The sequence below is a fragment of the Oryx dammah genome, unplaced genomic scaffold (genome assembly GCF_014754425.2).
Source record: "Oryx dammah isolate SB20612 unplaced genomic scaffold, SCBI_Odam_1.1 HiC_scaffold_7, whole genome shotgun sequence".
Classification (NCBI taxonomy): Eukaryota; Metazoa; Chordata; class Mammalia; order Artiodactyla; family Bovidae; genus Oryx; species Oryx dammah.
In genome coordinates this window covers 32,749,751-32,764,087 of record NW_024070191.1, presented here as the reverse complement: position 1 = coordinate 32,764,087, position 14,337 = coordinate 32,749,751, and the positions used below count along the sequence as shown (strand labels likewise).

The 14,337-nt window shown below is 49.1% G+C and overlaps 1 protein-coding gene across 2 annotated transcripts in view; it reads right to left on the bottom strand.

The window, feature by feature from the left end:
• The window catches only part of PLEKHA2 (pleckstrin homology domain containing A2), a 65,124-nt gene that overhangs the window by 30,219 nt on the left and 20,568 nt on the right, over positions 1-14,337 (bottom strand). For both annotated transcript variants that reach the window (XM_040242979.1, XM_040242980.1), the window contains exon 3: positions 2,792-2,848. In XM_040242979.1, coding sequence (XP_040098913.1) covers positions 2,792-2,848 — 57 coding nt within the window. The remainder of the gene's footprint in view (positions 1-2,791; positions 2,849-14,337) is intronic.

Below are 14,337 nucleotides of genomic sequence, written 5' to 3'. Positions count from 1 at the left end.
GCCCGCCCCACCCTGGCCCCCCTGGGCCGGAAGTAGGGCTGGGGCCCCTCCAGCAGCAGCAGCAGCAGCAGCCCAAGGCCTTGGAGCCTCGGTGCTGCCCAGGGAGACCCTGCCCCATGAGGCAGCATCAAGAGCCAGGGAAGAGGCAGTCAGCCACCCAGAGTCACAGCAGGCTTGAAGCCGGAGCCTCTGAACCAGCTTCCAGGGGTCAGTGAGCCCTGGAGGCTTAGGCGAAATCAGGGTGCGTGCACGCACACATGATTTACCCGGGACATGAATCCACGCTTCTCATCAGAATTTCCTAAGGACCCACGGCCCCGCCCACCCCTGCTGGTCAAAAGCCAGGAGTGAGCCCTGTTCCAGGAAGGTCTTTGTTGCAGTTAGCAGAGAGGCAGGCCACAAGCTGGAAGTGTAAGCGAACAGGACCCTATGGGACTTCCACAGACAAAGCCTTCTCCGTATCCTCTGCCTGAGCTCCCCTCTGAGGTACCCAGATAATAGTATCTGATGCAAATTTCCTGAGTTGTTTTGCAGATGTGAACCTCACCCCCCAACAACCAGCAGCAAACGGAGGAAGGACTAGATGACCTTGAGTACATGGTCCCACGTCTCCTAGAGCCCGAGGACCGCTAACATGAGCTCCCATGACACCACCCAGCTGTCTCACCATCAGCCCGTCAGAGAAACGTGCTCCCTGAGACCCTCAACCCTCTCATCTACCCTTAAAAATGCTTTGCTGAAACACTTCAGGGAGCTTAAGACTCCTGAAGGCCATGAGCCACCTCATCTCCTTGTATGGCCTTGCAGTAAAGCTTTGTCTGCTCCTGACTCCCACATTTCAGTTTGGTTGGCCTCACGGGTCAGGCCAGGACTCGCATTAACAGAGGTGGAGCTGGCTGCATGGAGGAGGACCCGCAAACAAAGCGGGGAGGTGGGTGGAGTCAAAGGCCAGCATCCATCTTTTTCTAGTTGGCCTGAGAACTGGCCCTGCTGCTGTGACGACATCAATTTCAGAACCTTCCTCTGAGGTTGGATGTTCCCGACAGCAGCCCACAAGGACGAGCACCCTTAGCGGAGGGCACACGCACCACGGCCGCTGCTGATGCAACACGTTCCTTAGGGAGGGGACACCTAGGGGTTAACAAGAAATAACCTGGAATGCCTAATTTGATACCAGCACAGGCTAAATGTTTTTTTTTGTTTGTTTTTCTGGGAAAATCCCTGCTTTCTGGCACTGGGTCAGGCAGCAAGCAGTTCAAGGCTCTCCTCTCCGTGAAACCTGACCCACTGGCAGCTGTGGGTTTTGCAAAACCCATCCCCACCTGCCTCTCCCCTCCACGGAGGGTAAAAGGCAGGTCCCTCCTGCTAAAGGAAGCAGCCTCCCAAGCCGAGAATTCGAGAAACCCTCATCCGAGCTGCATTTATAAATCACGATTCTGCAGGAGACTGTACTCCCTCTTCTCTCATCAGGAAGGAGGAAAAAAAAAAAAAAAAACAACCTCTCAAACAGGAGATGGTTCGGAGTTTCATTAATCTTGAGGGTCTCTGCTCCCCACTCTCTGAATTCTCTCTCTTCCATCCTCCTAATGAAATGACCTAATGAGCTCACAGCAAGACAGGACAGGACCGGACAGGAGAGGCGGGGGCCCAGGCCCCTGGCCGGGTGCCAGGCAGCCACACTCTGACCACAAAGCTTGCAAATGGCCTGCTTTCCTAAGCCCTTCCCCTCTCCCGGTCCTTCCCTCCTCGCTCTAAGGTGCCCAAACACTGCCCTGCAACCAGTCACCTCTGCTGGACTCCCGCCTGCAACCCCTGCAGCTGCCTTCCTCTCTGGCCCAGCTGAGATGGGAGGGCTGCCTAAGGACCCCCAAAGCTTATTATGAGATGGAGCCAGGAGCCACTCAGATCAGAGCCCCATCCCCTGAGGAGGGGAGAATGTGGACAAGGAAGCTGAGGTCCCCAAGAGGCCTGAGTGAGGGCCTTCCAGAACCTCGGAGCTGGCTGGGGCCACCTGGCTCTCCTCGCTGGACGAATAGTTCCTCTTTCTAGCAAGGCTCTAAATCCCCCAGCCTTCTTTTTTTTTTTTTATCACTGCTGTGTCACAGGTCAGCGCCAGTGCCTGCTCCAGGGAGAAGCCACTACACAAAGCTGAATTCAGCAGCTACGAGTGGGCACCATCCACTTGGAGCCCCCCCAGGCCCCACCCAGGTCTCAGCCCAAAAGAGGGGTTGCTCTCACCTCTTCTGTGCAGACTAGACAAGGGGATGGGCTGTCGGCTGGCCTGCCAGCCCCTCCAGCTGTTCTCTGGCTGCTGAGTGGTTGGGGCCCTCCTGAGCTCCCCTCCACAGTGATCTGGTCCAGCCCATGGATAAGCTTTCAGTGCCACCCCAACGCTTTCTGAGCCATGGCAGTCAAACCATACACTTTGGGAGAATCCTTTGCAGTCACTGGGTTTTTTGCTGTTGTGTTTGTGTTCCTTTTGGTCCCAATTTAAAAAAAAGATCATGTCCCAGTCTTTGCCCACCCACCTCCCATCCCACCTTTGCAGGAGGTGGCAGTATCACTGACTAATGGGTCCCAGAAGTGAGAGGCTGCAAGACCGCCCTCCAAGAACCTGCTGACCACAGGCCACCCAGCCCCGGTCAGTTATAGGCTTCCACGGGCATATGGGGAGCACATCACAGCCCAGCAACACCCCTAGGAGCCGATGCTTGAGGTGTGTGCTTCCTCTAGTTTAGATACTAAACCTACTTACAGACAATGAAGTCCCAAAGCTCCAGGCCGACATTACCTTCGAGATGTAGGTCAGCTGCAAAGATCCAACAGCTCCTGCCCCAATTGCCAGGTTCTGAAAGACATGGGTTTTGCGTTTGAAGAAGGATGCTATGCGAGGCAGTGGATATAGGACTAAAGAGGGCTGAGAGTCTCATTCTGTTGATGCCACTTTCTGGCTTTGCAATCTTGACTAGTCACTTAATTTTTTTTTTTTTTAGCTTTTGATTTTATTTTGGAGTACAGCTGATGAACAATGTTGTATTAGTTTCAGGTGTACAACAAAGTGATTCAGTTATACAGGCGTGCGTGCTGCCACTTCAGTCATGTCCAGCTCTTTGCAACCCCAAGGGCTGTAGCCTGCCAGTCTCCTCTGTCCATGGGATTCTCCAGGCAGGAATACTGGAGTGGGTTGCCATTTCCTACCCGAGGGGATCTTCTCGACCCAGGGATCAAACCCGTATCTCTTACCATCTCCTGCATTGGTAGGCAGGTTCTTTACCACTAAGATCATCTGGGACACCCTAAGCCTTTCAATTGTGCATATACATGTATTTATTGTTTTTCAAATTCTTTCAAATTCTTTTCCCAATGAAGTTGTTACAGAATATTGAGCAGAATTTCCTGTGCTATACAGTAGGTCCTTGGTGGTTATCCATTTTAAATACAGCAGTGGGCACATGTCCATCCCAAACTCCCTAACTATTCCTCCCCCACCATCTCCCCATAAGTGTGTTCTCTAGTCACTTACCTTTCTTCACTTCACCACAGTGATCATTCTTGCCACGGTATGTGGACTTAACATTTCCCTTGGCCTCCTTTATTTTAGAGAGGCATTCTAGTATAGTGGTTAAAAGTGGGGGCTCCACCACTTTGTGAATAAGTTCCTTCATCTCTAAGCCTCAGTTTTCCCTTCTGTAAAAACAGGGATCATAATAGTACCTACCTCACCAGACAGTTCTAAGGGTGAGTTAATAGACTTAAGACCACTTGCGGGAACTTCCCTGGTGGCTAAGACTCCATGCTCCCAATGCAGGGGTCTTTCGAGCCCTGGTCAGGAAGCTGATCCCACGTGCCACAACTAAAGAAGAAAAAGATCCTGCATGCCACAACTAAAGATCTCTCGTGCCACAACTAAGACCCAGCACAGCCCAATAAATAAAGTAAATAAATATTTTTAAAAAGACACTTGGAATTGTCCCTGTTTAGAGTTATATAGTCATCTATATGACTCTGAACAAGTGTTAGCTAGTTATATATATATAATATATATTGTCCTGACTGCTCTGATATCCCTGTTGGCTTTATCTTATTTGATGACTCTTCAAATTCTCTTCTTAATAAATATGGTACAGAGTAACACAACATGGGGGGGGAAGGAAAGAAAAACATAGTTCTTCAGTCTATTTCAAAGGGCAGTTTTAAGTACTAAAATGGAATGATATCTGTACAGTATAAAAAAATAAATGCATTATTAAAACATTAAGAAACAGGCACCTTGTCTGGCAACATTTTACCCTGACACAGTGTCTTGGCTCTCTAACTTCTGCACTGTAAGAAATGAAGGGATGAAAACACAGGGGTGGGAGCATACCAAAGAAACGACCATCGTTAGAAATCACAGCTGTGGAGTTTCTCGCATATAACTTGGCAAATCCACTCCCACGGGACCTCAGCTCCTGGTGACCTCTTAAACTATTGCCGTAAGCCTCAAAGAATAACCTGGGAGCCCCTATTTTGAAGACCTGGGGTCATCTCAAAGCAATAAACAAAGGCAAATCTAGGATAATGGTTGCAGATCACTGTTCAATCACTCAGTCATGTCCGACTCTTTGCAACCCCATGGACAGCAGCACGCCAGGCTTCCCGGTCCTTCACTATCTAGTAAATTTCCTAAAGGGTCAACAGTGGGATGACGTGTCATTCCAGGAGACTGCCCCTAAGAAATATCTTAGATAGCAGGGAAGAGTCCTTCCAAGTCCAACAGCCTAAATTCACAGGCATCACCTGAAGTAAGGCAGTGTGTGAAGCTTCCTATTCATAAGAAAATAAAATGGATGGAGATAAAACCGCGATAAAAGGATTCTCAGAGCCCTAAAAATTTAGAGAAAGAGATCCAGAAAGGATATCTCCTCTCTTTTGCAAATGAGGCCATAAATCTAAAAGCTGCCCTTGAGTATCCGAATCAGCATTTTGAATATGGATGACTGGATTTAGGCATATTTTAAACTACATAGTGACTGCATTGTTTTGTTGGGTTTTTTTTTAAAAGAAAACTCTCTATTGGGTAACAACAGATAGGCCTAGTACCCCTAAGTGTCAGTCGCCTAGTACCCCTAAGTGTCAGTCGCTCAGTCGTGTCTGACTCTTTGCAACACCATGGACTGTAGCCTCTCCAGGTTTCTCTGTCCATGGGATTCTCTGGGCAAGAACACTGGAGTGGATAGCCATGCCCTCCTCCAAGGGATCTTCCCCACCCAGGGATCGAACCCAGATCTCCCACATTGCAGGCAGATTCTTTACCGTCTGAGCCACCAGGGAAATCTATACCCCCTAAATCTGATTCCAAAAAGGAAACACAGCACCCCAAAAGGCCAGTGAGCAGCTGACAAGTGTCTCTGAGAAGGCTGTGAACCACCCAAGGCAGACAGCTCTGCAGAAAGAGGCTGCCCACAGCTGGCTGCATCTGCACAGCCCCGGGGACACACCGCCACCCGCCACTGTGGACACTGGCCGCCTGGCCCAGCCCCAGCCCCTGTTGCATACTTGAGGGCAGTGAGTTGTGTGTTGAGGGGATCTGCCCGAGGTCACACACCTGGCTCGGCGTCTCCTGACTTCCACCCGAAGCCCTAGAAGCAGCACACTGCCATGTCTAACTTAAGTGGCTGGAATTCTAGCTGAGACATCACTGTCCTAGGCCCGCAGGCAAGTTCCTCTACCTAGAAGACGGGGCTCATCAGCCCTGTTTCCTGGGCTGGTTGTGAGAGTTACATAAGGGTAAACAGTGGAGCCCAGCCCAGGGCAGCTTCCATCCCCGACCAGCGGCGCTAATTGCCAGACACAGACGCCAAGTCTCGGAGCCGTTCTTGCCCAACTCAGTCTCCTCACCCCAGACCACAGCCGGAGGCCTCCAGAGCCCTAGCTGGAATTACGAGCGATCAAGTGGGATTTGAGGAGCCACTCAAGACACAAACCCACACGTCCTGCCAGATATGAACCCATCCCACTGCAACGACTTCATCTCCCTCCGGAGGGAGGGCGGTCCACCCTCAGCCCCGGCTGCCCTCAGCTCTCTGGCTTTGAAGAGGACACAGTCGTTCTCTCAGCCCAGCGAGGCCAGGGTGGAGGTGTCCCCAGCCCCTCACCACGGTCCTCCCTCTGCCTGCCTGCTCCTAGGATCACAGGCACCTCCCTGCACCACCAGAGGCCAGGAAAATCTGACGCATGTCTGAAAACGCAGTTCCCCCCCTGCTCCACCCCCAACTGTGCTCCTCACCCAGGGGGAAGTGAGTGACGGGGGGAAAACAGGATCACCCAGGATCACCGAGGCTTGATCCAGACTGACGGCGCAGTGTCTGCTCCAATCGCCGGACCTCGGAGATGAACAGTGACAGCTCACTGCCAGAGTGGCAGCTCCAGGCCGGACACTTCCAGGTCCAGGAGGACTGTGCCAGCTGCCGGAGCTGAGCAGCCAGATGTCAGGGCAGGAACGCTGGAGCCTGCACCTGGGGAGGGCCGGGTGTCAGAGCCCACCTGGGGACGCACCGTCTCCTCCAGGGGACGTTCAGGAGGCCCCACCTTCACGAAGCCACAGTGCAGCGCAACCCAGCATCGTCTGACAGCAGCCTGCCCGCCCCCTCCCTGAATTCATGCACATCACCCTCTCCTGGGGAGCTTGATTAAAAGACCCACCCAAAAAACACTGAATCAGAATCAACTGGAAAGCAGTCAGAACGTGCCGGAGTTGTTTGCCACATGGCTTGTTGGATTTTGGTTCCCCAACCAGGAACTCAACCCCAGGCCCTCAGCAGTGACAGCCCACTAGACCACCAAAGGAATTCCCAGAACATTCACATTTTTTAAATGTCCCCAAGTGATCCCTCAATGGGCCCAAGTTTGAGAACAATTGGTTTACAGGACAAAAATCTAGCCCTGGATTTTTTTTTTTTTTTTTTTTTGGCTATGCCTGGTGGCTTGAGGGATCTTAGTTCCTCCTCAATCAGAGATAGAACCTGTGCCCCCGGCAGTGGACGCACTGAATTAACCACCAGCCCACCACGGAATCCCCCAGCCCTGAGTTTTATACTGGAGGGTATTTTACTATGCCTTTAAGTCTCTTCTTGCTAGATTTTAAGCACACTGAGGACAAGAGTAGAATCTTCTTCCTCTACCCAGGAGACTCTTTGATTTTTAAATGAAAACACAATTTGCATGGTGGTTAAGTTCCCAAACCAGCCCTTAAATTGGGAAGATCCCCTGGAGGAGGAAATGGCAACCCACTCCTGTATTCCTGCCTGGAGAATCCCATGGACAAAGGAGCCTGGTGGGCTACAGTCCATGGGGTCGCAAAGAGTCAGACACAACCGAGCAATTGAGCAGGCACGCACACACTCATATGACACTAGATGACCTGAACAGCTTCTCTCCACTGGGAAACACTGTGTCCTTAGGAAGACAAGTTCAAGTTCGAACTCAGGTGTCACTTGAGTCTACAGTTCCCCGGTCCTGGGCGGGGGGCGGGGTGGGGGCGGTTCCTGTGGATAGGAACTGGGTGCAGGAAGTATGAAAGGAGACAGCCCGGAGTAGAAGGGAGTCAAGGACCTGGGGGAAGGAGCTGAGGAAGGAACTAGGGAGGGGACCAGGGGCCTCTGAGCAGACAGGAGTAAAGACAGAGGCTGATGGGGAGGCTGCCTGTGTGGATCAGCTGGGGAGATTTGTCCACAAGTAATGCCCACGCTTGTGGCTCAGCTGGCAAAGAATCTGCCTGCCATGTGGGAGACCTGGGTTCAATCCCTGGGTTGGGAAGATCCCCTGGAGAATGGTAAGGCTACCCACTCTGGTATTCAGGCCTGGAGAATCCCATGGACTGTATAGTCCAGGGTGTCACAAAGAATCGGACACGACTAAGCAACTTTCACTTCAATGCCTGCGCTTCCTCCCAGGGTTTTAACATAAAGGGTAGGGGCCCTGGTAGCAACAGGTTTCTAAGCTCGCAGGAGATCCCACCACAAGGCCAGGTCTGAGTACCCCCTCCTCCTCCCCAACCCCACCCCTGCTGGGGACACCACCCAGCCTGCTGACTCTGCGCTGGAGCCCAGGCAGCTGGGGAGAGAGGCCACACCCAGCTGGCCCAGAGAGTCACCCTGTGGCTGCAGCAGCACCAAGAGGGAAGAGGAAGAAGCCGGGGCCGCAGGCAGAGTGGGGTTGGGGGTAGATCCCAGGGCCCCACTGGGTGTTTGGGAGTCAGGAGCAGCTTGTACATTTCTGGGGTTTCTGAATTTTCTGGAACAATGTAGGGCACAGGGCACATTCCTACTGAAGCCAGATGGTTTCATGAAGACGCCGCCAACCTCTGCTCTCTGCTCAAGGGTTCTCCTGCCACCAAGGTCCCAAAGGGAGCGCCCACTACCAAGAGTGGGAAGCGGGAGGCTGAACACCAAGGAAGGAATGGAGGTGCCCACAGAGATGGGGGTGTACCTCCCAGGGGAGCCTTTTTTTCTAGAAGCAATGCTGATTCTTCTCGAAAGAGAAAAATCAGTGAGAGTAACGGAAACACAGAAATGACCAGAAGACCCATCTCCAGATTCCTAAATTCAGGGAACATCAGCGCTAGAAGGTTCTGTGGCTGCCTGGTCATTTACCAGGAGCCCTCCAAGCCTCACCTTGGGGAAATGACTTCCCCAAAGAGTCAAGTGAAGACAAACAGACAGAGCCCCTTACTCCTGGGGTCAAGCACAGCCAGAGAAAGGAAGGCAAAACTGACAAATATTTTGAGTCTGTTATGCACCAGGCTTGCTGTGCGAGGTCACTTCACTTCACCCTGACAACCCCATTTCACAGATGAGGAAACTCAGGATGGAGCAGGTGAAGCAAGTTGCTAACCAGGTCCCACAATAGTCTCGTGTAGATTCCAACCCAACCCTGCCTGGTTCTCAAATCCCATGCACCATCTTTTATACCAGGTCACCTCCCATGAGACAGTTCTTCACATCGACCAGGACCTGCTCAGCATCTACAAGTTGATTATCACCGAAAGGTAAACACAAGAGCAGGACCAGCAGGGTTATACCAAGAGGCCCTAAACAGCTGCCCAAACTGGGCAGGGCAGGAACTAGTCAAACCGGCTCTTGGATGCCAAACTCCAAAAGACCAGGATTCAGAGAGTGAGCAGGGGGAAGGAGAGATGCTGGCCAGTCTCGCTGTCTCTTCTGTGCTTCCCGAGTGCCTGGCAGACAGGACCAGCTGGCCCAAGGTTACCTATGGAGGAGGAAGGGGTGGACATGAATTCCACAGCCACGGCACGAGCCACCAAGGCCGCCCACGGACTGAAACCACAACTCGAAACACCAGCAGCCAAGGCCAGACACAGACACTCGGAACAGCAAGACTTGCTAAGTAAGCAGGGTGGTGTGATGGGAACGGAGGGAGGGGAGACCCTAATGCCCTCTGTCCACATCCCAGCCTTGGCCTGGCATGAGAATGACCCAAAGGCAAGTAAGCAAGATACTCCCAAGCTCTGGGTGGGTAGGTGGGTGGGCGAGGCTTTACCAGATGCTCTACCAGATGCTCTGAGACCAACACATGTCTTCCCCTCACTCAGGAGCTCCAGCTGCTGGTACCAATTTGACTTAGATACTCAGTCCTGTCCGATTCTTTGCAACCGCATGGACTATAGCCCACCAGGCTCCTCTGTCCATGGGATTCTCCAGGCAAGAATACTGGAGTGGGTTGCCACACCCTCCTCCAGGGGATCTTCCCGACCCAGGGATCAAACCTGCATGTCTTGCATTACAGGTGGATTCTTTACCGTTTGAGCCATCAGGGAAGCCCAAACGAGAACACTGTGAGGAAAGGTGAAAAGCTACTCTCTCCATTCTCCAGGTCAAATATGCATTCAATCTTTCCCTTCAAGAAAAGTCACTCCTGGAACTTCCCTGGTAGTCCAGTGGCTAAGATTGTGAGCTCCCAATGCAGGGAGCCCGGGTTTGAGCCCTGGTCAGGGAACTAGATCCCACATGTCATAGCTGAGACCCAGTGCAACCAAATAAGCATTTTTTAAAAAGTCAGTCCTAAAGGGAGGGGACATATGCACACCTAAGGCTGATTCATGATGATATACAGCAGAAACCAACACAATATTGTAAAGCAATTATCCTCCATTTAAAAATAGGTAAATTTGAATTTTAAAAAATAGTAAAAATAAACTAAAAAGTCAATCATGTGTCATAAATGGCTGCACTGGGGTAAGGCTTTCATGCTCTTATCTGGCGGTCTCTTTCTAGTGGACACACGCCAGCCCCGGTTCAGCCAGGATGGACGTCATGAAGCATCAGTCTCTTGGCCACCACAACCCCCAGCTCCTCACTTCCCTCTTCCAAGGCTGGTCATAGTGACCTCAGACTTGGTCGAAGGCCTGGGCTCTATTTAATCCCCTGGACAAGTTCAAGCTCCAAGACGCCAACTGATGGCCACGGACATGGTGCCAAAACCTTCAACTCGACAAGCCATCTCCTTGTCCCTTTGCTCAACTCAGCCTCCAGCCCATTTGCCTCAAACTCCATCATCACACCCCCTCTCCCTCTAAATGGTTCTCTTCCCAACTTCCTCACATCCATCAACCACTCCACATTCTCCCCCACTCAACTGGGTAGCATACCGCTGACTGTTCTACTTCACCCTTGGGTCAGTCACCAAGCTTGCCACCGACTTGCTTCAGACAGCCTTCAGATCTGACCCCTCCTCTCTGGTGCCCCTACACCACCCCCTCAGACACCGCAGGAAGGTTTAGGACAAATTCCTCACTGTTATCCTCAATTCCAGGCCCTCCCACTTCCCTGTACATCCTGACGTCACTGGCAGAACAAACTTGAACAAGTAGCATCTCTAAAGTAGTACTTTAGAGTTTGTCGGAGCACTCTCCTATTCATTTATCTTCACAGCAACAATGTCAGAGCTAGAGGTAACAGAGGCTCAGAAACGGGGATGTTTTTTTCCTAACACACAGCTTAATGAGTTCATCAAGTTGTCCTGTGCTTGGCTGATGTAACTAACACAATGGATTCTGAAGCAAAATCTGATATGCAGCACTTCTCACAAATGCGAAATCACCTGCTTTGTGTTAGAGGCATTTTAAAAAATAATAAAAAATATAACTTGTTTGTATATAAATAAACATATATATAAAACAACAGATGTATACAACAGATACACTAAACAAATGCTGAATCTAAAGCAATCTAAAGCAAAACCTGACAACAATATAACCAAAAACAAATTTTAAGAAAACTAAGAACAGTCATCACCACGGTTCTACACTAGTAAAACCTCTGTTAAGCTTCATATCTTCTGTCTCTTCAGTTGCTAAATGCAAACTACTTTGCTACCATGTGAGATGAGCGCAATTGTGCAGTAGTTTGAACATTCTTTGGAACCAGAGATCAAACTGCCAATATCCGTTGGATCATCAAAAAATGCAAGAGAGTTCCAGGAAAACATCTACTTCTGCTTTATTGGCCAGGCCAAAGCCTTTGACTGTGTGGATCACAACAAACTGTGGAAAATTCTTATAGAGATGGGAATACCAGACCACCTGACCTGCCTCCTGAGAAATCTGTAAGCAGGTAAAGAAGCAACAGTTAGAACTGGACATGGAACAACAGACTGGTTCTAAACAGGGAAAGGAGTATATTGGCTGTATATTGTCACCCTGCTTATTTAACTTATAGGCAGAGTATATCATGCAAAATGCTGGGCTGGATGAAGCACAAGCTGGAATCAAGACTGCAGGGAGAAATATCAATAACCTCAGATACATAGATGGCACCATCCTTATGGCAGAAAGCGAAGAACTAAAGAACCTCTTGACGAAAGTGAAAGAAGAGAGTGAAAAAGTTGGCTTAAAACTCAACATTCAGAAAACTAAGATCATGGCATCCAGTCCCATCACTTCATGGCAAACAGATATGGAAACAGTGACAGACTTTATTTTTGGGGCTCCAAAATCACTGCAGATGGTGGCTGCAGCCATGAAATTAAAAGACGCCTGCTCCTTGGAAGAAAAGCTATGACCAACCTAGACAGCATATTAAAAAGCAAAGACATTACTTTGCCAACAAAGGTCCATCTAGTCAAACCTATGCTTTTTCCAGTAGTCATGTATGGACATGAGAGTTGGACTATAAAGAAAGCTGAGCACCGAAGAATTGATGCTTTTGAACTGTGGTGTTGGAAAAGACTCTTGAGAGTCCCTTGGACAGCAAGGAGATCCAACCAGTCCATCCTAAAGGAAATCAGTCCTGAATATTCACTGGAAGGACTGATGTTGAAGCTGAAACTCCAATATTTTGGCCACCTGATGCAAAAAGCTGACTCATTCGAAAAGATCCTGATGCTGGGAAAGATTGAGGGCGGGAGGAGAAGGGGACGATAGAGGATGAGATGGTTGGATGGCATCACTGACTGGATGGGCATGAGTTTTAGCAGGCTTCGGGAATTGGTGATGGACAGGGAAGCCTGGTGTGCTGCAGTCCATGGGGTTGCAAAGAGCCAGACACAACTGAGCAACTGAACTGAATTGAATGCAAACGACTAACACGATTGTCCCAAAGTGCTTCTCAGTTTTTACTTCTTTTTAATTTAAACAAAGCACATCTTGTTATAAAAACAAGAAGCTTTCTAAATGACTAACATTAACAAAGAAAGCACATAGAGCACTTACAGTATTCTATGCTAAGTCTCAAAAAGTCCCTACACTATTTTAATTCTTAAAACATCAACTTCTTAATAATTTACCCTAAGCAGAATTTGCTTTTTGGTGGGGGGGGAAAAAAGCGAGATCCGTTGCTTGAAATCTTCTTTGGGGAATTTTTTTTTCCCCAAAGGAATTCTGCATTCTTACTCTAACCCAGAATGGACAAAAGCATGCCAGAAATTCCACTTAACCCTTTAAATCATGTGTTTACATGGATAGTTAATATACCAATTACATAAAATCCATGCATTAAAAACACTCTGTCCCCCAAATTTCTGCAGATGTTAAAGTTACACCACGAAAGTTATATGCTGAGAATATTTCTCAACAGACATACAAGAACGTGGAAACACTGGCCGCCTCTGGTGAGAGGGACACGTGACTGGGGGCCAGGAGTGGGAGGGAGAAACTGGTCACTAAATCAGTTCTCCCAGATTTTGAATTATATACCATGTGTGTGTACTGACCATTTTTAAAAGCAAGTTATCTTTCTGGTTCTTGGCATTTTCATAGGTTCAGCATATCGTGCAAAAGTCTTTGGCCAAGCCACGTAAAATCCCTGGAGGGACCCTAGTTCCCCTACAAGGGATCAAACCCGGGCCCACAGCAGTGAAAGTACTGAGTCCTAACCACTGGACAGCCAGCGAATTTCCCCAAAATCTTTTAAACATTGTTCGAACTTGTTTGAAAGAGCAATGCTCAGAAGAACGGCTGTTCCCATCTACCATTCCCGGCCTTGAACTGCAACGTTTCCTAGCCCCCAGGCACCCCCTCAATCCGGACTGGCATGAATCAATCTGTCCTTTACTGCTTGTCCTGAATCCAGTGGGTTTTGTACCCTGACAGACTCCCTCGGTTTGTGTCAAATCTGAAGTCAAGGAGAGACTCTGTTAGCAACCAAGGGCCTCTGTTCAGTCTTGAATGGTGGATTTTTCCTCAGATTCCAGGGCTGTTCCCTGTACTTGGGCTCCTAAGTGCATAGTTACAGCACTCCCCTAGATTGCGTCCTTGGTGAGTATGCTATGCGGCGTTCAACACACCGCAACCTTAAAGCTGTTGCTCCATTTTACCTTCATTTCAAAAATCTGAATATAAGGTGAGTACATACTTGAACTCTCGGTAAAGAAATTAAATGTTAATAAAATAGTATACTCCCCCAAAATCTTTTGAATATTGTTGGATTTCAGCGAAATTTTGCTCAAGGAGGATTCTGATACAGAAAGCACAAGTTTTTAAACATGGCCATGTTTGCCTAGCCTTTAGGACAAAATTATTGTTCATGCCATGGTACATGTTAATATCATTTTCTACCACTCTTTCATATTATTTCTACTAAAATGCTGCCAAATATCCATCTTTATGTCAATACAGCTAAAGCTCTCCGTCCCTTTCAAAGGAAAGAACTGCTTTCAGCTTCAGAAAAAAAAAAAAAAAAAAACAAAACAGCAAAGGGCTTTTATCAGGGTCCAAGAGTTACCAGGAGAGATGTCATCTTTTTGGATACTATGGTGATCCACAATTCACATCATGGCCTTTGGAAAATAAAAGCATCTGCCTATTTTTTGGCAAAAGAGAGAAAACACAATCTATGGAGT